The sequence below is a fragment of the Oncorhynchus keta genome, chromosome 12, assembly GCF_023373465.1.
Source record: "Oncorhynchus keta strain PuntledgeMale-10-30-2019 chromosome 12, Oket_V2, whole genome shotgun sequence".
Lineage (NCBI taxonomy): Eukaryota > Metazoa > Chordata > Actinopteri > Salmoniformes > Salmonidae > Oncorhynchus > Oncorhynchus keta.
Genome location: NC_068432.1, coordinates 12,947,683 through 12,975,141, shown reverse-complemented (window position 1 = coordinate 12,975,141; position 27,459 = coordinate 12,947,683). Strand labels below are relative to the sequence as shown.

Sequence of the window (27,459 nt, the reverse complement as noted above, 5' to 3'; positions counted from 1 at the left end):
TCTTGACTGGTCTTCCAGTACCTGCCGATTAAAAACATCCCCACAGCATGATGCTGCCACCACCATGCTTCACCGTAGGGATGGTGCCAGGTTTCCTCCAGACGTGAAGCTTGGCATTTAGGCCAAATAGTTCAATCTTGGTTTCATCAGACCAGATAATCTTGTTTCACATGGTCTGAGAGTCCATTAGGTGCCTTTTAGCAAACTCCAAGCGGGCTGTCATGCCTTTTACTGAGGAGTGGCTTCCGTCTGACAATTCTACCATGAAGTTGGAGTTGGTTGTCCTTATGGAAGGTTTTCCCATCTCCACTCTGGAGCTCTGTCGGAGTGACCATCGGGTTCTTGGTCACCTCCCTGACCAAGGCCCTTCTCTACCTATTGCTCAGTTTGGTCGGGCGGCCAGCTCTAGGCAGAGCCTTGGTGGTTCCAAACTTCTTCCATTTAAGAATGATGGAGGCCACTGTGTTCCTGGGGACCTTCAATGCTGCAGAAATGTTTTGGTACCCTTCCCCAGCTCTGTGCCCCGACACATTCCTGTCTCGGAGCTCTACGGACAATTCCTTCGACCTCATGACTTGGTTTTTGCTCTGACATGCAATGTCAACTGTAGGTGTGTGCCTTTCCAAATCATGTCCAATCAATTGAATTTAACACAGGTGCACTCCAATCAAGTTCTAGAAACATCTCAAGGATGATCAATGGAAACAGGATGCACCTGAGCTCAAGTAGCAAGTAGCATTTCGCTACACTCGCATTAACATCTGCTAACCATGTGTATGTGACCAGTAAAATTTGATTTGATTTGAGACTCATAACAAAGGGTCTGAATACTTATGTAAATAGGTATTTCTGCATTTTTATTTTTAATACATTTGCAAAAATGTCTTAAACCTGTTTTATATTTGTCATTATGGGGTATTGTATGTAGATTGATGAGATTTTTTTTATTTATTCAATACATTTTAGAATAAAGCTGTACCTAACAAAATGTGGAAAAAGGGAAGGGGTCTGAATACTTTCTGAATGCACCGTATGTAGACTGATGTGTTTCTCTTCTCTCTCTCCTGCAGTGTTTGATTTGATGCCAAAGGGGTGAGTAGCACTTTTTCCAACAATAATTAAAGCCTGGTCCCCACCCCCATCCTGGTCTCATAGACTAGACATGAACACGTGTACATGAACATACACAAAGACTGAAGATAAACACCCACGAAACACAGGTGGAAAAAGGCTACCTAAGTATGATTCTCAATCAGAGACAACTAACGACACCTGCCACTGATTGAGAACCATACTAGGCCGAACACAGAAAGCAACATAGAAAAACAAACAGACTGCCCACCCCAACTCACGCCCTGACCATACTAAAACAAAGACAAAACAAAGGAACTAAGGTCAGAACGTGACACAACCCAAAGGTCGCGAGTTTGAATCTCATTATGGACAACTTATGCTTTAGCTAATTTGCAACTTTTCAACTACTTACTACTTTTTAGCTACATTGCAACTGCTTAGCATGTTAGCTAACCCTTTCCCTAACCTTAAATGTAACTGTTTTAGCTAAACCTTCCCCTAACCTTAACCATTTAACCTAACTCCTAAACTTATCCCAAACCTTAACACCAACCCCCTAGCCTCGCTAACGTTAGCCAGCTAGCAAACATTAGCAACCTAGCCACCTAGCTAAATTTGTAACATATCATAATTTTAGCAAATTCTGAACATATTGTACGTTTTGCGAATTCATAACATATAATATGAATTGTAATTCGTAACATCTCATACCAAATGGGTGATGGATTCCCACCACAAATGAATACATACCATATGAAATGTAATATATGACATTCTCGCACAGCCGCGAGCTGCCTACTGACACTAACCTACCAGATGAGCGAAATGTCTTCTATGCGCGCTTCGAAGCAAGCAACACTGATGCATTCATAAGAGCACCAGCTGTTCCGGATGATTGTGTGATCATGCTCTCCATAGCTGATGTGAGTAAGACCTTTAAACAGGTCAACATTCTCAAGGCGCAGGGCCAGACGGATTACCAGGACGTTACTCCAAGCATGCTCTGACCAACTTGCAAGTGTCTTCACTGACATTTTCAACCTGTCCCTGACTGAGTCTGTAATACCAACATGTTTCAAGCAGACCAGCATTGTTCCTGTGCCCAAGAACAAGAAGGTAACCTGCCTAAATGACTACCGACCCATAGCACTCATGTCTGTAGCCATGAAGTGCATCAACACCATTATCCCAGAAACCCTAGACCCACTCCAATTTGCATACTGCCCCAACAGATCCACAGATGACGCAATCTCTATTGCACTCCACAGTTTGCAGATGACACAACAGTGGTAGGCCTGATCACCGACAACGATGAGACAGCCTATAGGGAGGTCAGAGACCTGGCAGTGTGGTAACAACAACCTCTCCCTCAACGTGATCAAGACAAAGGAAATGATCGTGGACTACAGGAAAAGGAGGGCTGAGCACGCACCCATTTTCATTGACAGGACTGAAGTGGAGCAGGTTGAGAGCTTCAAGATCCCTGGTGTCCACATCACCAACAAACTATCATGGTCCAAACACACCAAGACAGTCATGATGAGGGCACCACAACACCTATTCCCCCTCAAGAGACTGAAAAGATTTGGCATGGGTCCTAAGATCCTCAAAAAGTTATACAGCTGCTCTATCGAGAGCATCCTGACTGGTTGCATCACTGCCTGGTATGGCAACGGCTCTGCATCCATCCGTAAGGTGCTACAGAGGGTAGTGCGCACGGCCCAGTACATCGCTGGGGCCAAGCTTCCTGCCATCCAGGACCTCTATACCAGGCAGTGTCAGAGGAAGGCCCTAAAGATTGTCAAAGTCTCCAGCCACCCTAGTCATAGATTGTTCTCTCTGCTACCGCATGGCAAGCGATACCGGAGCACCAAGTCTAGGTCCAAAAAGCTTCTTAACAGCTTCTATCCCCAAGCCATAAGACTTCTGAACAGCTAATCAAATGGCTACCCGACAATTTGCATTGAACCCCCCACCCCCTGCATTTTTACGCTGCTGCTACTCTCTGTTTATTATCTATACATAGTCACTTTACCTACCTACATGTACATATTACCTTAATTACCTTGACCAACCTGTGCCCCCCCGCACATTGACTCTGTACCAGTACCCCCTGTATATAGCCTTGTTACTGTTATTTTATTTTTGTTTTTTTCTTCTTTACTTCAGTTTATTTTAACTAAATACTTTCTTAACACTGATTTTTCTTTAAACTGCATTGTAAGTAAGCATTTCACTGTAAGGTCTACTACACCTCTTGATTTGATTTGATATACTAAATGGAGTATCTCAGATTCAGTGGTGGAAAAGGTACCCAAATGTCATACTTGAGTAAAAGTAAAGATACATTCACAGAAAATGGCTCTAGTAAAAGCGATAGTCACCCAGTAAAATAATACTTGAGGAGAAGTCTAAAAGTATTTGGTTTTAAATATACTTAATTCCATAAACTTAAATATAAGTTAATGTAATTGCTAAAATATACTTAAGTATCAAAAGTAAAAGTATGAATAATTTCCCATTCCTTGTACTAATTTAAGGATAGCCAGGGGCACACTCCAACACATAAGCATTTGTGTTTAGTGAGTTGCCAGATCACAGGTAGTAGGGATGACCAAGGATATTATCTTGATAAGTGTGTGAATTGGACCATTTTCCTGTCCTGCTAAGCATTCAAAATGAAACCCAAAAGTACCTTTGATTTACATACAGAATAATATGAAATGCTCTGAGACCAGGTTGCCATCCCCTCTTCCCTTTTCCCCTCATACCCCTTCTCCTCTCTTCGGTGTTCTCCTTCATTACTCAAAGCTGATGTAGTGCTTGTGTTTGTTCACTTCTCTCTCTCTCTCTCTCTCTCTCTCTCTCTCTCTCTCTCTCTCTCTCTCTCTCTCTCTCTCTCTCTCTCTCTCTCTCTCTCTCTCGCTCTCTCTCTCTCTCTCTCTCTGTCTGTCTCTCTCTCTCGGGATTCATTATGTGCTTATGTTTTACACTTGCCAGTTATTATCAGTGGTATTAGCACTGCACCAGGGTTTCTCTACACTTTCTGCCCCACTGGTTGGGCTCTGTTGGTTAACCCTTTCATGTCCAGTTAATAATTATACATCCCTTCCTGTAGAAAAATGGACCCAAAGACGCAAATGTAATATTAATATCAGCTATACTCTACGAAAGTCCCTCCTACTTCCTGGATTATGTCTCATATTGTTTTTTAATGAGATTCAAGAGTATTATCATCAAATTCATTAAAATGCTGTCATTTAAGATAAACATTATGTTTAAAAAGTAAAACCTTTTGTGAATCCCATTCAAAAACAGTATGGGACATGATCCAGGAAGTAGGCAGGACTTTCACAGCACATTATCAGCTATTAGTAATACTATTCCCCTGTTTCTATCACAAAGAAGCCAATTTGATGTGAAGCTAACGGCTTTATGACATTATGAATCAAGACATTTTGCTTCAATGGAAGGGCAACTTATCCCAGCTAATCCACCTATTGCCTATTTAACTGTTACTCAGACAGAGAGGAGAGGAAAAGAATAAGGGGAGAGAGAGGAGAGGAGTGAGGTAGAGAGAGAAGTGATTATTTGATCTCCAGGGTAGGTACTGACCTTCCATTGCCAGACAGAGAACCGAGAGAAGTGGAAAGGTAAGGAGAGCGAAGGGGGGAGAGGGAGGGAGGGAGTGAGAGAGGGAGTGAGAGAATAGATCATTTAGTTTTTCTCACAGTCCATTACTCCTTCCATCTATACACACTCAGGATATAGCCATTTAGTTGGAGTAATGAAATGGAGGACTTCAGACACATTTGAGTGTTGTAGCTAGCTGTCTGTCGAATAGCTGATTAGTGATTTGGTGGTTAAATCAAATCAAACTTTATTTGTCACATGCTCCGAATACAACAGGTGTATACCGTACTGTGAAATGCTTACTTACAAGCCCTTAACTAACAGTGCAGTTCAAGAAGAGTTAAGAAAATATTGACCAAATAAACTAAAGTATAAAGTAATAATAAGTAACACAATGAAATGACAACAACGAGGCTACATACAGCGGGTACCGGTACCGAGTCTATGTGCGGGGGTACAGTTTAGTCGAGGTAATTTGTACATGTAGCTAGGGGTAAAGTGACTAAGCATAGAAAATTAACACTGAGTAACAGACTGTAGCTATGTCTCTAGTCTCTACCATTTTCTGTACAGCATGGACAGATTGGTCATGTTCCATTTAAGCCCTGAATTAAATGAAGTCTTGTCTATGTGAGCAGGAGACATTGAGCTGTTACCGGTGGTGCTGTTTTGGTCCTTGATTTGACATGCCATTATTAGATGTTGGGTGCCAGTGACGTGGGAGGTTGTGTGGTTGTCTTGTGTAACATTATTGTTTGTACAATCTGCTCCAGAGTGTGCTTGGATTTGGATCTATATATACAGGCTGTATTCAAGTGCCATATGGAATGGAACTAAAGTAGCTTAACCGCTATCCTTCCAGCGGTTAATGACAAAAAGATCTCTCTTTGTCTCCCTGTATCTCTGTCTCTCTATCTGTCTCTATCCCTCTCTCTCTCTCTCTCTGTCTTTTTCTCTTGCTAACTCTCTCTGTGTATTTGTGTGTTGGTTCCTGATGCGGTCCCAGTCCAGTGATGGAGGTTCCCACAGACAGTCCCTTCACTGAGGAGCAAACACGCCTCTACTTCAGAGACATTGTCCTGGGCATTGAGTACTGTGAGTACCAGCATCATACTCCTCCCTCTCCTCTCCTCTTCCTCCCCTCTTCCTCCCTTACTGCTCCTCCACCCCTCCTTGCCTCTACTTGAAAGAGATCATCCTCGATATCCTGGGCATGGAGCACTGTAAGGATCCACATACATGTATACATGATTGTAGGTACCATCCAAGGGTCTTGCTCTGAGCTACCAGACTACCCCACTACCCTCATATCAATCTCAGTGGAGAGGCAAGCCAGCCACCACCACTGCCTCCATTAAACTGAACAGCATTGAACAGTGTGCCCGATTCCATTTCCCCCCTCTTTGTGTTTTCCACTCATCCCTCATCTATCTCCCATCCAGCCACAGTATGTTCAGGTCCCAAAGGGCTTCTCTGTTCTGGTGTGTCACACACAATCTCCCCTCAGCGCCATTGAGCTCATAACCAATTAGGGCTTTTCTAAGGCCATTTTAGACTGAGTGTGGTCTGGCTCACAGGGCTATGAGCACAATCAGTACATCAATAGGTAAACTGTACTGTAGCGTTGTAGAGAATGGGCTACGTAGGAAGTGTATGCTCTCTATACAGTAGGGAAATTTGGTTTGGTTTGTTATTGTAAATGTTATGATTGGGTGTATGGGTTTGTTGTTGGTCTCTATGTTTATGTACAAGCATGTGGAAATTAATTTCCTTCTTGGAGGACAATATAATCCAATCTAATGTGCTCTGTAGGCTTCTGTCGAAGCATGGCAAAGCTTGGGCTACACTCTAGAAGGGTTCTTCGGCAGTCCCCACAGGAGAACCAACCCTTTGAAAATAACCCTTTTTGGTTCCAGGTAGAACCAAAAACTAGCTCCTGTTTGATCTCATTACTAACTCAAACACTTAATCTGAAAAAATGACAAGTTAATTAGTGGGTAATGGTGATTTCAGAAACAAAGTGGAACGACCAAAAACAGTTGTTGCATTTACAGCCAGTAATTTAAGTCGATTTTTATTTGGATTTCATGTAATGAACATACACAAAATAGTCCCAATTGGTGAAGTGAAATGAAAAAAAATTACTTGTTTTCAAAAAAAAAAAAATGTAATTACAAAAAATTAAACGGAAAGGTGGTGCGTGCATATGTATTCACGCCCTAAATAAGATCTGGTGCAACAATTACCTTCAGAAGTTACATAATTAGTTAGTTTGCACACAGGTGGACTTTATTTAAGTGTCACATGATCTGTCACATATAGTTTATATACACCTGTTCTGAAAGGCCCCAGAGTCTGCAACATCCCTAAGCAAGGGGCACCACCAAGCAAGCAGCACCATGAAGACCAAGGAGCTCTCCAGACAGGTCAGGGACAAAGTTGTGGAGAAGTACAGATCAGGGTTGTGTTATAAAAAAATATCAGTAACATCCCACGGAGCACCATTAAATCCATTATTTAAAAATGTAAAGAATATGGCACCACAACAAACCAGCCAAGAAAGGGCTGCCCATCAAAACTCAGGGACCAGGCAAGGAGGGCATTAATAAGAGAGGCAACAAAGAGACCAAAGATAACCTTGAAGGAGCTGCAAAGCTCCACAGAGGAGATTGGAGTTTCTGACTAGTTGCAAATGAGAACTTGTTCTACTAGCCTACCTGGACCTTTTTAAGCCGTACACTCCACAGAGCTGGGCTTTTACGGAAGAGTGGACAGAAAAAATCAAGTGAGCACGTTTGGTGTTCGCCAAAAGGCATGTGGGAGACTCCCCAAACATATGGAAGAAGGTACTCTGGTCAGATGAGACTAAAATTGAGCTTTTTGGACATCAAGGAAAACGCAATGTCTGGCGCAAACCCAGCACCTCTCATCACCCCGAGAACAACGTCCCACATTGAAGCATGGTGGTGGCAGCATCATGCTGTGGGGATGTTTTTCATCGGCAGGGACTGGGAAACTGGTCAGAATTGAAGGAATAATGGATGGCGCTAAATACAGTGAAATTCTTGAGGGAAACCTGTTTCAGTCTTCCAGAGATTTGAGACTGGGATGGTGGTTCACCTTCCAGCAGGACAATGACTCTAAGCATACTGCTAAAGCAACACTCGTGTGGTTTAAGGGGAAACATTTAAATGTCTTGGAATGGCCTAGTCAAAGCCCAGACCTCAATCCAAATGAGAATCTGTGGTATGACTTAAAGATTGTTGTACACCAGCGGAAGCCATCCAACTTGAAGGAGCTGTAGCAGTTTTGTCTTGAAGAATGGGCAAAAATCCCAGTGGCTAGAAGTGCCAAGCTTATAGAGACATGCAGCTGCAAAAGGTGACTCTACAAAGTATCGACTTTGGTGGGGTGAATAGTTATGTACACTCAAGTTTTCTGTTTTTTTGTCTTATTTCTTGTTTGTTTAATAATATCAAATATTTTGCATCTTCAAAGTGGTAGGCGTGTTGTGTAAATCAAATGATACAACCCCCCCCCCAAAAAAATGATCTGATTCATTTTAATTTCAGGTTGTAACAGAATAGGAAAATTGCCAAGTGGGGTGAATACTTTAGCATGCCACTGTATCTAAATACGTATCGAATCATCTTGAAAGGGAAAGATGCACATCCCTAGGTAGGTAGGTGTTAAATGTGTTGGGCCAGTAACCGAAAGGTCACTGGTTTGAATCCATTTGCCAACTACGTAAAACATCTGTCGATGTGCCTTTGAGTAAGGCACTTAACCCTAATTGCTCTTGTAAATTGTTCTGGATAAGAGTATCTGCCAAATGACTCAAATGTATAATGAGTAAGATGTCTTCCTATTTGCCTGGTATTAGAAGTAGAGGAGCTCCTGTCTCCTGATTCTGCCTCTTCGACCCTACTCTGCTCCCATTCTGCATCTTATGACTTGCACTTTCTTCCCAGCCGGCTCAGCCCTCCTCTCCTGCCCTACCTTCCTGACCTTTTTCTCTTTCCAGATGAAATCCTGCAACTAGTGAAGTTCGGCCGCCCAACAACCTGCCCACTCGACCCCAACCCCTCTTTCTCCAGACCTTCCAGACCTTCCTGGAGACCTTCTCACGTTCCTCATCAACTCATCCCTGACAACTGGCTGCGTCTCCTCTCACTTCAAAATAGCCAGAGTCACCATTCCCCTCCTCAAGAAACCAACACTCGGACCCATCTGACGTCAAAAAATGACAGACTGGTATCCCATCTTTCTTTTCCTTCCAAAATACTTGAGCATCCTGTCTCGGACCAACTCTCTCGCTATCTCTCTCAGAATGAATCTTCTTGACCGTAACCAGTCAGGCTTCAAGACAGGGGTCACTCAACCGAGACTTTGCACCTCTGTATCCCGGAGGCTCTCCACTGCCAATTCTGACTCTCTCCTCAGTTCTCATTCTCCTAGATCTATCCGCTGCCTACGACACCATGAACCATCAAATCCTGCTCTACACCCTCTCAGGGCTGGGCGTCTCAGGCTCTACACACTCTTGGATTGCATCCTACCTGGCAGGCCAGTCCTACCAGGTGACATGGGGATGATCTCTGTCTGCACCACGTACTCTCACTACTGGTGTCCCCCAGGGCTCGGTTGTAGGCCCTCTCCTCTTCTCTCTATACACCAAGTCACTCAGCTCCGTCATATCCTCACACGGTTTCTTCTATCGTTGCTATGCGGTGTTCAACCTTCCCAAGTTCTCCCATGTCACCCTGCACACTCCACGGGGTCCAGTTGAAGCTCGCATCCACTACAAGACCATAGTACTTGCCTATGGAGAAGCAAGAGGAACTGCCCCTCCCTACCTTCAGGCTATACTCAAACCCTACACCCCAACCCGAGTACTCCGTTCTTCCACCTCTGGTCTCTTGGCAGCTCCCGCTCAGGCCAGTCAAAGCTCTTCTCTGTCCTGGCACCCCAATGATGGAAGCAGCTTCACTCTGAAGCTAGGACAGCAGAGTCCCTGTCCATCTTCAGAAAAACATCTGAAACCCTACCTACCTCTTCAAAGAGTACTTCATGAAAGGCAAAAAATACTGCCTTTCGTGAAGTAACACTCACACTTTCCCCCCCTTACTAGCATTGCCCTGCAATTTTCTGACCACAGAAAATGCTGGATCTTTGCCAAATCATAATGGTCAGGTGCAGGCCCATGCAATACGAAGTTCTACAAGGTGCTATTTTGCTAGTATACCCTGTAAAATGCCTATCTCTCGTTCTCTTTCTCCATTCTCCTCAGTGCACTACCAGAAGATTGTCCACCGGGACATCAAGCCTGCTAACGTGCTGCTGGGGGATGACGGCCATGTGAAGATTGCTGACTTTGGGGTCAGTAACCAGTTTGAGGGCAACGATGCCCTGCTCTCCTCTACGGCTGGGACTCCTGCTTTCATGGCCCCAGAGACCCTGTCAGATATCCACCAGAGCTTCAGTGGAAAAGTATGGTCAAAGTGTGTGTGTGTGTGTGTGTGTGTGTGTGTGTGTGTGTGCTTTCTCGTTGCAGTACAATATTTTTGCTAACATGGGGAATGTATATTTCCCAGGCTGTTTATATAGAGCTGTGGATGTTCAAGGGTTGGCAGCATCGGTTGCAGTAGATGTTGGCCTGTAGCCAGCTGAGCCGTGGAACAACCTGAGGAACAGGAGGCAAAACAGGAGGAAGAGGAATAAAAACCATGAAATTAAAATGAGCCGCCGCCAGTCAAAGTGGAGGAGAGGGGTGGGTGAGGAGAGGAGAAGAGAGGGGAGGAGAGGAGAGCATTTGTGGTGCCAATGATGCCAGGAGAAAGCCTACCTCTCTCTCTCTGCTTCTCTCTCTCTCTATCTCTCTCTCTTTCCGTGTCCCTCCCTGCATACTTTAGCAACAAGCGTCAGGCAGCGAGACAAGAGAAGAGGAAAGGAGGAGAGGAGAGCAGAGCAGAGTAGAGTCCATCACTAGGCAGCACAACACACATCAGCACCTTTGTGCTGCTCTGACTGACAGCTCATCTCTTTGGGCTTCTATTTAATCAGCTCACCCGCTTTATATAAGATAACTAATTCATTTTCAGGCCTTTTTCTGGATAATCCTCAAATGGCCGTTTGATTTGATGGGTTTGGTCACGGACAGGAAGACCCTGCCTGCAACTGAGAACTTGGAACAGAAAATTGCACGACAGGCAAAACTGTCAGCAGAGTATGAATTGGGTAGGAGACAAGTGCTCTAGGCCACTAGCCTTCCTTCTGTCTCTCTTCAGGGAACATGTGCTGTAAAAGTGCTACTCCTGTTCTGATTTGTCAAGTAGTCCCCAAGCCTTGTTCGAGAGCAAACACTGTATCATTGACGTCTGCTAATTCTATACTCAGCAGCAAAACACAATCTAAATTATTTGATTTCAGAGGACGATGTTTAAAAGCACACAAAACAAAAGCCACTCTCTCAGTTGCTCTGAAATTGCAGTAGCCTGTCTGTATCTGTATAGAAGAGATTGGCTGTGCAGTGCTCTAATGGGCCATGTGAAAGAAGATAGGCTGTGTGATAGAGTGGCTGGGGTCAGAGGGCAGGGTTTATCAATCATAGTGCCAGCCAGTAAGCAAGCCAAGCAGGCAGAGAGTGAGAGTGTCCTGGTCAGTCAGTGTGCTGCACATTGGAACCCAGCTGTTAGATCGAGGACAGAGAGAGAGAGAGAGAGAGAGAGGAGGAGGGTGAAGAGAGAGAGAGAGAGAGAGAGAGAGAGAGAGGAGGAGAGAGAGAGAGAGAGAGAGAGAGAGAGAGAGAGAGAGAGAGGCAGGGCAGGAATTAGACTGATGGATGGCTGCAGGCTGAGGCTCGATTGGCTCTCGGATTCTGTTTCCTATCTGATTGCCCTGCAAAGGTCCCTAGAGATACACTCGTTGGGCTGATAGTGGACTTGGAAAGTGGTATGAGCGGTGTGGGTGTGTGCATTTGTGTGTGCTTGAGTGCTTGTCTATCTGTCTGTATCTACCTGTCTGTGTCTTTTTATGTCTGTCTGTCTGTGTAATCTTATTCTGAGTCTATGAGTCTGCGTTTCTCTATGTGTTCACTGGTACAGCTTCTCTTACCGTTTGACTGCTATTGTTTTTCAGGCATTGGATGTATGGGCCATGGGAGTGACTGTCTACTGCTTTGTGTTTGGGAAGGTAAGCAAGCCAGCTGATTTCTGTGTCCATTTTCTCTTCTTTTCACTACTTCCCAGCCTGCCACCAACCATTATTTCTTTCAGTGACATTCTATGGGAGAAGTGGTGGAAGAGGGGTTTTTCCTATGTATAGATAGTGATGAGTCTCTGCTAGCACAGCTGGCCCCTCTGTATAACTTCTCACAGACGTCTAATGGAACAGTGGAACATTTAGCATTTCATTTTCATTTAGTGCAGTCTGGTGCACATCATATTTATGCTCTTACCCAGGAATACAGATTTGTTTTGCCCCAAGATGTTCTTAGAATTTTAATTATAACTTATAACGCTCACTTTTTTACCTCTCCTCGTCTGTCCTCTCCTCTTTTCGCTTTTCAACTTGCAGTGTCCGTTCATTGATGAATACATCCTGGTTCTACACAATAAGATCAGGACGAAATGTGTGGAGTTCCCAGAGTCGTAAGTCTCTCTTTTTCTCTCTCTTTCCCATTACTCCATCACCCCTCCGTCCTCTTTATTAAATGAGACAGACTTGATGTTCCAGACATCCCAGAGTTGAAACCGATGCTGCCAACTTAGCTGTTGCTCAGAGGAGTCACTCTCACACAAGCAAACACACCCTTCAAAAGTATGGTGATGATAAAACATTTAAAAATCCTCTGAAGCCAAACCGGAGTGTCAGTAGTGGTTACCTGCAGACTGTAACACACACTCGCAGTATCCTCTCTCCTCTTCTCTCCTTCTCTCTCATTCACTCTATCCTCTTATCTCCTTCACTCTCTGAAAAAACACCCAATGCCAGACAAAAAGTAACCTGGAGGCAAATTCTAATTCTCTGTGTCCGGTATAGGCGAGAAAGAAAGAAGAGTGAGATAAAAACAGACGGGAGAGGGAGACAGAGAGAGGAACACAGCGAAACAGAGAGAGCGAGAGTGTCAGCTGGAGTATGTGTGGGGAAGACATGTAATCTTGTCATCCCCAGCCTAATGAAATAGTCTCCCTGTCTGTGTAGGACATGTAATCTTGTCATCCCCAGCTTAATGAAATAGTCTTAGTTGTTCTGTGTGGGAAGATAGCATGCTGCTCCCTAGTCCTCCTAACACAACAACATCACATTACATAACGGGCTCATCTCAATGCAAACACCTTACAACAACACTGCCTGGGTTAGCTTAGCTACCACCACTGTCATTATTTAAGACGGATACTGTTGGAGGATTTTTACCTCTGTTCATTGTTTACGTGATCAATAACTGTCGAACCCCCCTGATCGCTGTGTATCTGACCTCTGTGTCTGTGTTCTTCTAGGCCAGAGATCAGTGAGGAGTTGAAGACTCTTATCCTGAAAATGTTGGACAAAAACCCTGACACCAGGATCACCATACCTGAGATCAAGGTGAGGGGAGGAGGAACCAGTCCAGGGCTCCACAGTCATCCCCCTTACTTAGACGAATGCTACTGTAGGAGGTTACTTGCATAAGGTAGTTTCAATGGGACTCATTAACAGGCAGTGTTGAATGGGTCATGAGCATGACTGAACGTGTTCTCCCAGTAGATTGCCAGATCAACAGCTGTCCTTAGTGTTAAAGATCACACACAAGTGCAAGTAAGCGAAGTCCCAAAACTAAAGGTGAAGGCTGAATCCTCTCTCCCTACGAGTTGTAACTTGTAATCTGATCTGTTGTCAGCGGATCATCTCTCTCCAGGGGCTATGTGTGGGTATGGCCTCCAGTTCCTCCATCTCCTCATCAGAAAAGAGCCACTGCTCGTCAGAGTTCCCATGTTGCCTCATCTGTGGAGGCGCCACGGCCTCTTCCTGTTCTTCAGCAGTGTCCTCAGAGTCAGACCAGGCCTTTATTTTCTGTACCACTGGGTGCATGCGGGCCTCTCTCTCAACGTCGGCCCTCAAAATCAGCTCCATATATTAGAAGGCTTGAAGCTGGCAGAAGTACTCATAAAAAGACTGGATGTTGTGCTGGAGCATAGACATAGATGTGGATATGTACAGTTGAAGTCGAAAGTTTACATACGTTTAGGTTGGAGTCATTAAAACTCTTTTTTTCAAACACTCCACAAATTTCTTGTTAACAAACTATAAGTCGGCAAGTCGGTTAGGACATCTACTTTGTGCATGACACAAGTCATTTTTCAAACAATTGTTTACAGACAGATTATTTCACTTATAATTCACTGTAATCACAATTCCAGTGGGTCAGAAATGTACATACACTAAGTTGACTGTGCCTTTAAAGAGCTTGGAAAATTCATGTCATGGCTTTAGAAGCTTCTGATAGGCTAATTGACATCATTTGAGTCAATTGGAGGTGTACCTGTGGATGTACCTTCAAACTCAGTGCATCTTTGCTTAACATCATGGTAAAATCAAAAGAAATCAGCCAAGACCTCAGAAAAAACATTGTAGACCTCCACAAGTCTGGTTCATCTTTGGGAGCAATTTCCAAATGCCTGAAAGTACCACGTTCATCTGTACAAACAATAGTACACAAGTATAAACACCACGGGACCACGCAGCCAACATACCGCTCAGGAAGGAGACGCGTTCTGTCTCCTAGAGATAAACGTACTTTGGTGTGAAAAGTGCAAATCAATCCCAGAACAACAGCAAAGGACATTGTGAAGATGCTGGATGAAACAGGTACAAAAGTATCTATATCCACAGTAAAACAAGTCATATATCGACATAACCTGAACGGCCGCTCAGCAAGGAAGAAGCCACTGCTCCAAAAAGCCAGACTACTGGGGACAAAGATCATACTTTTTGGAGAAATGTCCTCTGGTCTGATGAAACAAAAATAGAACTGTTTGACAATAATGACCATCGTTATGTTTGGAGGAAAAAGGGGGAGGTTTGCAAGCCGAGAGCACCATCCCAACCGTGAAGCACTGGGGTGGCAGCATCATGTTGTGGGGGTGCTTTGCTGCAGGAGGGACTGGTACACTTCACAAAATATATGTTATCATGAGGAAAGGAAAATGATGTGGATATATTGAAGCAACATCTCAAGACATCAGTCAGGATGTTAAAGCTTGTTCACAAGTGGGTATTCCAAATGGACAACGACCCCAAGCATACTTCCAAAGTTGTGGCAAAATGGCTTCTCGACAACAAAATCAAGGTATTGTGGTGGCCGTCACAAAGCTCTGACCTCAATCCTATAGAAAATGTGTGGGCAGAGCTGAAGAAGCGTGTGCGAGCAAGGAGGCCTACAAACCTGACTCAATTACACCAGCTCTGTCAGGAGGAATGGGCCAAAATTCACCCAACTTATTGTGGGAAGCTTGTGGAAGGCTACCCAAAACATTTGACCCAAGTTAAACAATTTAAAGGCAATGCTACCAAATGCTACCAAATAAAACTGAGTTTAAATGTATTTGGCTACGGTATGTGAACTTCCGACTTCAACTGTATGTGTTCCAGAAGTCCTGGTACTTCTCCATGTACAACTCTGGGAGACTGGGGGTGGCCGCCTCCACTGGTTACTGAATAGGGCAAGGGATATGTATATATTGGAAAAATGTATATTCTTTGATAGTAGAGACAAGTCTAACATCTCGTCTTGGGATTGTTGCCACCAAAACTGATATCCAAACAAACATTAGCCCCTATCAACCAAACATTCTCAATTAAAACATCTGCAAAATTTGCTATGCTTGATTATGATATCATCATATTAAAATGTTATTGTATTCCTTCGAATCCAAATTGCCATGGTAATGAAATATAATGGAAGGAAGGAAAGGAAGGAAGGAAGAAAAGAAGGGCATGGACTGTTTCAAATCCAAATGGAATGGCTTAGCTGCTAGATTTGATTAGCTTACCATGAAATGCTTCAATTTACTCAAAGCCACTGACACACATAGAGGAAGCAAGAACTATCCAGACCTGACATCCTGGTGTCGTTCTCTTGCTCTCTCTCTTCTAACGGCATCCCTGACAGTAGACAGCCTTAGCCATTAGAAGACTGTTTACAGCATCAGGCATTTCTAGAGTCTGGCCAATAGATGATTTCGATAGTTATTCCCCCTCTCTCTGCTAGGCTTTCTGAGTGCTTTGGCTTTTTGCTTTTCTCTGTGTTTTTGTCCTGTTCCATCATTTCAGGAAGCCTCATTAGGTTGTCTTCTCATCCACGTCTCCAGTAATGATTTGACAAGGATCTTACAGTAACTTTAGATTCTTCTGCATGGGCATATCTCTCATGGTAGGATTTGTCCAGTTGTGCCCAAGCACATACCATATCATTGTGACATTCTGGTTGTGTGTGTCTCCGTCAGTTGGACCCATGGGTGACCCAGGACGGTTGTGATCCTCTGCCTCTAGAGGAGGACCACTGCAGTGTGGTGGAGGTCACTGAAGAGGAGGTGCAGAACTCTGTCAAGTTTGTCCCCAGCCTGTCCACCGTGGTAAGGAGTCTGAAGTGTGTGTATGTGTGTGTACGCATGCCTTTGTGTCCGCCTGCCTTCATGGATGTACAAACATGTGCTTGTGTGGTCATGGGTCTGTGTGTGCGTGTGCACGTCTGTGTGTGAATCATCTGATTCTAAAACCTGTGTGTGTGTGTGTGTGTGTGTGTGTGTGTGTGTGTGTGTGTGTGTGTGCGTGCGTGCGTGCGTGTGTGCGTGCGTGCGTGCGTGCGTGTGTGTGTGTGTGTGTGTGTGTGTGTGTGTGTGTGTGTGTGTTTCAGATCCTGGTGAAGGCCATGCTGCGCAAGAGATCCTTCAGTAATCCCTATGAGTGTCCCAGGAGTAGAGCGGAGAGGTCCATGTCTGCACCTAGCAACCTGCTCATGTGAGTAGTACAGCTCCAACACCCAAACTGCCAAGTTATCAGTCACCCACCAATAATATCTCTTCTATGACTTACACGCCCAATATCAGATATTACATGGAGCCTATTTTGTCGGCTGATATTAGGCTTTTACAGATGTACTGTATTTGTATTGGCGTAAATAAAAAAAGAAGGATTGATCTAAGCTGTGGAGAAAATGCTCGGAAAAAAGCTATTCTTTGTAGAATTGTACTTTCTTTTCGCATTTCATTATTTGTCCTGGAGTGGGTGCTCTTTACATGGCTATAAGCTTATCTTGCCTTGGCGTGCTACAGCAAGACTGGATACTATCACCCAACGCAACTACACCAGTAGGAGATGAGAGTGAACTACTTACTGTGAACTAGCTGTTACTGTTTTTATGTGGAGTCCTGAGTTGACAGACGCTTGCCAGCTCAATAAAGTGACAGCAATGCGCACTGGCCATACACTTAAGCAATAAGGCACCTCGGGTGTTTATGGTATATGGCTACGGGCTGTTCTTAAGCATGACGCAACGCGGAGTGCCTGGATACAGCCCTTATTGTGTTATTGACAGTACACTTGTTTATTCCATGGGTAACTCTGTGTTGTTTCCATGGGTAACTCTGTGTTGTTTCCATGGGTAACTCTGTGTTGTTTCCATGGGTAACTCTGTGTTGTTTCCATGGGTAACTCTGTGTTGTTTCCATGGGTAACTCTGTGTTGTTTCCATGGGTAACTCTGTGTTGTTTCCATGGGTAACTCTGTGTTGTTTCCATGGGTAACTCTGTGTTGTTTCCATGGGTAACTCTGTGTTGTTTCCATGGTTAACTCTGTGTTGTTTCCATGGGTAACTCTGTGTTGTTTCTGTCGCACTGCTTTGCTTTATCTTGGACAGGTCGCAGTTGTAAATTAGAACTTGTTCTCAACTAGCTTACCTGGTTAAATAAAGGTGAAACAAAAAATGTCAAAGGTTTTCCACCCCCATCTAGCCCGCTAACTAGGGTTAGTACCCTCTTGGGATCCCTTGGGACGACCCTACGCTAAACCCTAACCGTAACCAAACATCGGTCCGATTTCTTTTGTTTTATCTAGCAGCACGTGTTTGACACAGACACACGTACTGCAATTAGCACACATCACTCACTCCTGCTATCCTCCTTATTGATCTTCTTATTATTACAATTCTTCATATTGTTATCATTCTAATAATAAGTCATGTCATTATCATTAGTAGGCTTAGTAGACTAGTAGCCTTGTATCGAGCTGTAGGCCTAAGAGCATGCATTTTACAGTAGCCTAGGTACAGCTATACCTAAAACGTCCATTAATACATTTCAAGTCCCTAAAAATAGAAATCAACTCAGCAAGTCTATTGTCCTGCTTATAGCCCATCAAGGGTGGATGGCTTGTTTTGTATTGCAACAATAGCTTGCCGAACGATTTACACCTGGCCCACAGATGAGGCATCGCCAGCTGTGAATTCTACTGAACACTTCAGACAACCAAAGTGAATGTGACTGTACATCAAATATTGCAATGGTAAAACTATCATTTTTGCCTGACATGATAACTTTGCCTTCTCTTAATTATTGCCTTAAATGTTGGCATGCATAACAATATTTAACCAATTCTGATGTTTTGATATTCTGAATCATACAGTATTATGGAAGCGGAACACACTCGTCACTCTCTTTCAACAACTCTAAATCACTTTTGCATGCGCTGCAAAGGGATACCTTGAAATGAAAATATATAGATTAATGAAATAGTCGAAAGGAACATTTGATAATTTATTAGCCTAGTGCTTCTAAGTTTTCAGGCATACCATGTGAATTAGGCCTCGTGTAAAACCGTAAAAAGCACAAAAGCCACTGTTGCATGTAGGTCTAGATTATTTATGGGTTGATTATATGGAAATCTCTAAACATTATTTGAACAACGCCAAAGCAAATGCCTCTATGGCACAGGAACCACTGACTCGCTGCCTTTTTCTATAATCAAGATACCTGCTGGTAACTCTTAACTTGAACAGCTCATGAAGTCTCCTAAATATCTGTCAACTAGGTAGAACTCTTATGACTAAAGAGGCTTCATGCATAGCTTCACGAGTAGAAAGTTATGGTATTAAGACTAAACAGGGTGGGCACTTTGGCCTACAGCTTGCTGTTTGTTATACAAGGCTACTACTATAATGAAAATGACATTATTTATTATAATGAGGATCATAATAATAAGGGTATAGGAGTAACAGCTGTGTTTTTTAAAAATGTATCTATTATTTTACCAGGTAAGTTGACTGAGAACACGTTCTCATTTACAGCAACGACCTGGGGAATAGTTACAGGGGAGAGGGAATGAGCCAATTTGTAAGCTGGGGATTATTAGGTGACCGTGATGGTTTGAGGGCTAGATTGGGAATTTAGCCAGGACACCGGGGTTAACACCCCTACTCTTACAACAAGTGCCATGGGATCTTTAATGACCTCAGAGAGTCAGGACACCCGTTTAACGTCCCATACGAAAGACAGTACCCTACACAGGACAGTGTCCCCAATCACTGCCCTGGGGCATTGGGATATTTTTTAGACCAGAGGAAAGAATGCCTCCTACTGGCCCTCCAACACCACTTCCAGCAGCATCTGGTCTCCCATCCAGGGACTGACCAGGACCAACACTGCTTAGCTTCAGAAGCAAGCCAGCAGTGGTATGCAGGGTGGTATGCTGCTGCTGGTGTGCACAATATTTGTTAACGACAGGTGCTGTTAGATTACAATATCATTTTTCTGCCTGCTTGGAACAGCGTAAACAACACAAAATACATTCTAAGTAATACCAGAAAGTCTGTTCTAACATTTTTTTTTAACGCCTTTATTACAGCATAGCAAAAGATTAAAAACAGCCAGATATTTGGTGCTCACAGAATCAGTAGGCTATTAAATAAACACTCAAACAGGGAACAGAAGTAGGATCTGTCTTGTTTCTGTCGATATATATGGATGATTTATAAAGCCAGGCAGTTAGGCCTCAATTTTCTTAGACAGTTAAGGCAAGGGATGTTTCTCTGCTGCTGCCTCTACCGCGTTGTTCTCAACACCAAAATGCTGGTTGACTTCGGTACTATGCACATAGCAACATATAGGGAAAAGCGCCAATTCAATGCTGCACTGAAGATTGTTTCAGAACCGCAGACAGCTATATTTTTCAGCATCGGGCTGAGTGACTCACTCATTCGTGGCTTTCATTCATAATAAGTTATACTAGAATGCAGGGTTAAAGACACATTCTTTCTCATCGTCTGTAGCATACACAGTCTCTCTCTCGCTACAGCTCATTTCATTTGAATTATGTGGATTATAATAGATTGACATATTTGTAGGGGTTGATGCATTTTTCATTAGGACAAATCAGGTCTGTGATATTGAGTTAGAAATGTAAAACTTTAGTCATTTAGCAGACGCTCTTATCCAGAACGATTTCCATGCATTTCCATACTTTTTCGTACTGGTCCCCCATAAGTATCAACCCTACAACTGTGGAGTTGCAAGTGCCATGCTTTACCAACTGAGCCAAATGGGACTTAAGCCTCAAATACCTTGTAAGTTTGCCCTTTTTGTCCGTTAGGCTACACTTTACAATATGACTCAACTCTGACTGACTGCAACATCTATCGGTAATCTAAATTGTGGCACAAACTGGGGGATTTTTCACACCTATCCGAGCTGTTAGACTCTCCTTTTGTAAATTAATGGAGGTGTTTGTTTCTTTACGATTTTTGAAAAAGGATACTTGTGCCCTACAGCCCATTACATAAACAAAGAGTGGGTGCTCGTGGAGAGGGTGGGATTCACCATGGAGTAGGACAGTTCCCAGCTCAAAACTGTAGATAACATAAGGCCAGTTATTGTGAAAGAATACTTGTGGATCTTGTTGTTCCGCTATCGCTTCACACTCGACTTGGAGGCAAGCAAACAGCCTACCCTTCACTTGGTTGTTGTCTGGTTCCAAAGGATAAACTGTCACCAACAGAGGGATGTGTTGTTTCAAAGAGAAGCCAGCTGCAAGCCTGCAACCAGGCACGGTGGATGATATCCTTTTCCTGCACAGCAGGAATGAATGGACTGTTTTTGAAGTTATTGTTTTAGTAGCTAATATTAGAAGGGTCTTTCAAAGTGATTTGAGTTGTCAATGTGCTGCATTGTCACCTTCGTCGTATAGAGGAGACCAAGGCGCAGCGTGATATGAATACATTCTTCTTTAATGAAATAAAGAACACACGTGCCGCTATATAGACCGAGTGCTGCCATGCAACTACACAGACAATAACCCACAAACCCAAAATGGAAAATGGCAACCTAAATAGGATCCCCAATCAGAGACAACGATAAACAGCTGTCTCTGATTGGGAACCAATTCAGTCCACCATAGACCTAAAATAAACCTAGACAAACAAACACCCCTAGATATACAAAAACCCTAGACAGGACAAACAAGCATACCCACCCTCGTCACACCCTGACCTGACCAAAATAATACATAAAACATAGAAAACTAAGGTCAGGGCGTGACATGCATTGCATTGTGAAAATAAAAATATATTGTTCATTATTCATGGCACGGTTTATTTTTTAGCTAAATGTTGAATAGACATGCATACAAATAAATTCATACAGGAAAAGAGGAATAATAGCCTACTATTAGGCTAAATAAATTGATGTTATTTCGTTGAGTAACGGATCGGCTCTCAGAACTCATAAGAGGCGGATTCTTTCTTCAATATAATCATTCATTCAGAAGGTTAAAGCCATAGATCTTAGGCCCACAGTAAATGAAATTATATTACCAGGTTCATTTTTCATCAAGTTATAATAATCCATGCCTTCTGGGAATGTTATGAAGTCCAAAAGTTCTGGAAAGAGATAGAAAGAGTTTACTTTTGATTTATCGGCATATTTCAAGACATAACATTTGAGGTGCAGGTTTGATGCTGCTTTTCTTGTCAATCATCTTGAAAAAAATGTACGAAATCAAACAATCTTCCGTTGTCAACACAATGGGAATGTAAAATGCTTTATTATCTACATGTTGAAAGTACGTGGGTGACAAAGAGAAACAAAATGGTGTAGTTTAAGTGGTGGAGAGTGATGCTGGAGATGGGGGGGTGCACATGTGGGTCTGAGCAGGTGCGATGTAGTGAATGTTTGTGTGATGTTGTCATTTCTATGTGTATGTTTTGTATTGTAAAAAAAATATATATATGTTACATATATATATATACACAGTGGGGCAAAAAAGTATTTAGTCAGCCACAAATTGTGCAAGTTCTCCCACTTAAAAAGATGAGAGAGGCCTGTAATTTTCATCATAGGTACACTTCAACTATCACATTGTAGGATTTTTAATGAATTTATTTGCAAATTATGGTGGAAAATAAGTATTGCAAAATAAGTATTATTCCTCACTTAATGACATTTCTTTATGGAGACCCTGAACTGATTTTTTGGGACCCATTTGTTCGTCAAAAGCCATTTCTGGGCCAGAAAAATAAATACATTATACAGGTCCGTTATAATTTGTACACATTTATTATTTGGAAGTTCATGTTGGAGATGCAATATTGTGAACATTTTCGGACAATACCTATACTGTCTAATGGAAACTGTGCAGGCCAACCAGGAGCTGGAGAAGTTCCTCTGCTGTTTCATCTCCACTCAGGCCAGAAGCTGGAGCAAGTTCCTCATCTGGGCAGAATATGCTCATAACACACTGCCGAACTCTCGCCGTTCAAGTGTCAGTTCGGGTTCCCCCCTGTTTCCCTGTTTCTCGGGTTCCCCCCTGTTTCCCCCCTGTTCCCCCCATTAAACCCCTACAACTCATCCAGAACGCCGCAGCCCGTCTGGTGTTCAACCTTCCCAAGTTCTCTCATGTCACCCCGCTCCTCCGCTCTCTCCACTGGCTTCCAGTTGAAGCTCGCATCCGCTACAAGACCATGGTGCTTGCCTACGGAGCTGTGAGGGGAACGGCACCTCAGTACCTCCAGGCTCTGATCAGGCCCTACACCCAAACAAGGGCACTGCGTTCATCCACCTCTGGCCTGCTCGCCTCCCTACCACTGAGGAAGTACAGTTCCCGCTCAGCCCAGTCAAAACTGTTCGCTGCTCTGGCCCCCCAATGGTGGAACAAACTCCCTCACGACGCCAGGACAGCGGAGTCAATCACCACCTTCCGGAGACACCTGAAACCCCACCTCTTTAAGGAATACCTAGGATAGGATAAGTAATCCTTCTCACCCCCCCTAAAAGATTTAGATGCACTATTGTAAAGTGGCTGTTCCACTGGATGTCATAAGGTGAATGCACCAATTTGTAAGTCGCTCTGGATAAGAGCGTCTGCTAAATGACTTAAATATAAATGTAATGTAAATGTTTCCTGAACAAGAAGCCGAAGCGGGGGTGCCATCAACCGAGGCGTTCATTCGAGGACGTCGCTGCACCTGGATCAGAGCACGATCCTCCTTGCTCCAGTCCTCTGCCCGACACCAACACCAGGCAAACCGGCAGCAAAGGCCTCTCCGGCTCCACTGAGCGGGTCAACGGGTGTGGCTTTCCACCCGTGATCTTCCCTTGAAAGGTGGACTCGTGGTAGCTCGCTCCATGCTGCATAGGACCATTCAAGATCCCGAGTCGCATCAACCCGATCACCTATCATTTCCAGCTTCCCAGGTCTATGAGGATCTGTCCATCCTTCCATGCCTTCCGTCTCAAGATGGTAAGGACCAGTCCCTTCTCTCCCTCCACACCGCCCCCTCAAGCCCAGCCTAAACTGTCCGGCATTTGTTGGAGGCTCGTCAAGTCCAAGGCACCCGGCAGTACCTGGTGGACTGGGAGGGCTACGGTCCCGAGGAGTGGGAGTGGGTGCCTGCCCGGGTCATCCTGGATCCGGGAATTGTTAGGGACTTTAACCAACTATGTGGTGGTCACCCTGGCTCAGCGGCTGGAGCCGCTCCTAGAAGGGAGGGTACTGTCATGGTTCTACCTGTCACCAGAGGGCGGCAGGGAACGTCCTATAGACAATAATGACAGTCTGGTGTGTCCGATTACTCATTAATATTTCCCTGTTAAGAGGTGTGTTTTCTGGTTTCCTTTGCAGAAGGTTGAATTGTTTACCGTGTGCATTTGTTTCCTGAGGGAGTTTTCAAGATTTAGTGTTTGTTGTTTTTTTCCAGTGTATTGTGATCCTGCAGCTACTGTTTATCAGTAAAGTATTTATGTTTATCCTTAACCACTTATTCCTCATCCGGTGTCTTCTCTGCACCTGGGTCCAACGTCACCACGTTACACTGTCTTTCTCTCTGTTTTCTAAACTAATCCTCCCCCCTCTCTGGCAGTGAATAAGAGAAAGACATAATGGTTTGGAACTGTCCCGGTTTTACCTCGGATGCCCCTGACCTGTGGTGTTTTTGTTATTTTGTATGCATTTACTATCCCTTTGGAATAGTAAACCTTGAGAATACATTATGTTTATTGGCTATACTAGACCTATACTGGACCTGTCATTAATTAAACAATTTCTCCTAAACATGTAACTTCACTGGGTAAGATAAGGATAGTGAGAAAGTTGGAGACACATGTGACATAAAATCTGTATTTGACACAACAAAGGGTGAGCTGAACATTGGGTGACCTGAACATTGACTGGTTAGCAACTAGCAATTCCTCTCAAGAGAAAAATGATGTGACTAATGCCTGTAATTTGACCCAGATTATCACTCAACCAATTAGAGTGCATGCCAATAGTGTTGGATCTGTGATATCCACTTGTATTTATTATATCTTATTCTTCACTAATGCTGAAAAGCTTTGCTCCAAAGCACTATCAGTTACCTTTGGCTGTAATGTCCATAACATTGTGGCAATAATAAGGAAAGCCAAAGGTTGGGCATGAAGTAATTTAATGTATAAGTGTTTTCTCAGAACTCAAAATGTTTTCTCAGGACTCTTTTGTTGAATATGTAAAAAATGTATGTTGTGTATGAGGAAGTTAATCCAGATGCAGCACTGGAAATATTTGTAAAATTATTCATGCCAATTGTTGACAAGCATGCACCTGCTAAGAAATTAACTGTGAGAACTGTTAAAGCCCCCTCGATTGATGGTGAATTGAAAAATGTTATAATTTAAAGAAATTATTCAAGAAGTTGACATACTGTAAACTGATTGGTTGACATACTGTAAACTGAGAAATGTGACTAAATTGAACAAAAAGAAGAAGAAATTATATCACTATCCCGAGATAAATTACATAAAAACCAATGGAAAAGGACTTTGGAGTACCTTAAATGATATCATGGACAGAAAACCCAATTCATCGTTCATTGAAGTTGATGGGTCATTTATAACAAAACCTTATCATATTGCCAATGATGGCACCGACAGACAGCTCTGCTTCTAGTTCCTAAGCAACAGAACGTTTTTTGTGTTATTACTTACATCCAGAAAGAACATTTTGATATCAGAGCAGCGGTAACTCACCAGCATTACGACCAGGAATACAACTTTCCCGGTTTGGATCCTTTGTTCGTAGCCCCCAAGACAATTAAACTTATCCCAGGTTGTGCCAAGACACCGTCGGCAGAGAAGAGGTATTCGGAGTGGACTTAGTAGTCCGACTCAGGAGGTGTGCACATCATCCACCTCTTCTGACTATATTACTCACTAATGTTCAGTCCCTGGACAATAGAGTAGACGAGCTCAGGGCGAGGATCTCCTTCCAGAGAGACATCAGGGACTGTAACTTACTCCGTTTCACGGAATCATGGCTCTCCCCGGATATACTGCCCCCTCCATACAGCCAGGGTTCTCAGTTGCGTAGATAGGAATAAAAAACTCTCTGGGAAGAAGAAGGCAGAGGTGTATGTTTCATGATTAAAAACTCATGGTGTGATTGTGGTAAATTACAGGAATTCAAGTCCTTTTGTTCACCCAAACTAGAATACCTGACAATCAAATGCCGACCGCATTACATCCCGAGAGAATTCTCTTCGATCATCATCACAGCCGTGTATATTCCCCCTCAAGCCGATACCTCGATGGCTCTCAAGGAATTGCACTGCACCTTGTGCAAACCGGAAAACGCATATCCTGAGTAGGGCTGTGGCGGTCATGAAATTTTGTCAGCCGGTGATTGTCAAGCAAATAACAGCTGGTCTCACGGTAATTGACCATTAATTAACATAAACATGTTTAGCATCTCCTGGCTTCCACGCATAGCCTTCAAGCCACTGATGCAGACCTTTTAGAACATCTACTTTTTTAAAAGTCTAATAAATCCATTTAACCTCTAGCGACGAGCAATCCCGTATCCTGGAGCGTAATCATAGCCTCAAGCTTAATATCATAACGCAACGTTTCCTATTAATGAAAATCGCAAATGAAATGAAATAAATATATTCAAACACAAGCTTAGCCTTTTGTTAACAACACTGTCATCTCAGATTTTCAAAATATGCTTTTCAACCAAACCTACACAAGCATTTGTGTAAGAGTATTGATAGCCTAGCATAGCATTAAGCCTAGCATTCAGCAGGCAACATTTTCACAAAAACAAGAAAAGCATTCAAATAAAATAATTTACCTTTTGAAGAACTTCGGATGTTTTCAATGACGAGACTCTTAGTTAGATAGCAAATGTTCATTTTTTCCGAAAAGATTGTTTGTGTAGACGAAATAGCTCCGTTTTGCTCATCACGTTTGGCTAAGAAAAAGACCGGAAAATGCAGTCACTTACAACGCCAAACTTTTTTCCAAATTAGCTCCATAATATCGACAGAAACATGGCAAACGTTGTTTAGAATCAATCCTCAATGTGTATTTCACATATCTATTCGATAATCTATCAGTGGCTTCTCATCAGAAGCAAACGGAAAAATACTGCAGCTGGAGATTACGCAATAATTGCGACGGAGGACACCAAGCGACCACCTGGTAGATGTAGTCTCTTATGGTCAATCTTACAATGATATGCCTACAAATACGTCACAATGCTGTCGACACCTTGGGGAAGCGACAGAAAGCCTAAGCTCATTCGTGGCCCATTCACAGCCATATAAGGAGTCATTGGCATGAGGCGGTTTCAAAAAATGCGTCACTTCCTGATTGGATTTTTATCTTGTTTTTTTCTGTAACATCAGTTCTGTGGCACTCACAGACAATATCTTTGCAGTTTTGGAAACAGCAGAGTGTTTTCTTTCCAAAGCTGTCAATTATATGCATAGTCGAGCGTCTTTTCGTGACAAAATATCTTGTTTAAAATGGGAACGTTTTTCATCCAAAAATGTTAATAGCGCCCCCTATATCCAAGAAGTTAATGTAGCCTACACCATCACAAGAAAGCAGTTATTTATTTTAGACAGGTCTAAAGAAACATTATATGAAGACAATGTTGTCAATTTCAGAACAGAATAGCATACTCCAAGTTGTCCTTATGTTAGGCCCTGATATGACTATGCTGTGGGCTACACTAGTTAATTTAGCAGACAGGATTTGCTTAGAATTCCGTGGCATTATCTTTTCTTATTTTATAGTATGAAGAATACAATTGAACATAGCTTTAAAAAAAGGATGTTTTCTCTAAACGATTTCAAAGGAAGTGCACACATGCGGCTATTCTGTGTTGAGCGGTTAACAAATATCCAGTCCTCCTATATGCTTAATGTCACGTTCTGACCTTAATTCTTTTGTTATGTCTTTGTTTTAG

At 43.1% G+C, this 27,459-nt stretch overlaps 1 protein-coding gene across 3 annotated transcripts in view; it reads left to right on the top strand.

The window, feature by feature from the left end:
• LOC118391015 (calcium/calmodulin-dependent protein kinase kinase 1) overlaps positions 1 to 27,459 on the top strand; it is a 163,872-nt gene that overhangs the window by 120,529 nt on the left and 15,884 nt on the right. For all 3 annotated transcript variants that reach the window (XM_035781922.2, XM_052457752.1, XM_052457751.1), the window contains exons 8-15: positions 1,071 to 1,092; positions 5,714 to 5,802; positions 9,998 to 10,197; positions 11,845 to 11,898; positions 12,283 to 12,356; positions 13,206 to 13,293; positions 16,191 to 16,319; positions 16,601 to 16,704. In XM_035781922.2, coding sequence (XP_035637815.2) covers positions 1,071 to 1,092; positions 5,714 to 5,802; positions 9,998 to 10,197; positions 11,845 to 11,898; positions 12,283 to 12,356; positions 13,206 to 13,293; positions 16,191 to 16,319; positions 16,601 to 16,704 — 760 coding nt within the window. The remainder of the gene's footprint in view (positions 1 to 1,070; positions 1,093 to 5,713; positions 5,803 to 9,997; positions 10,198 to 11,844; positions 11,899 to 12,282; positions 12,357 to 13,205; positions 13,294 to 16,190; positions 16,320 to 16,600; positions 16,705 to 27,459) is intronic.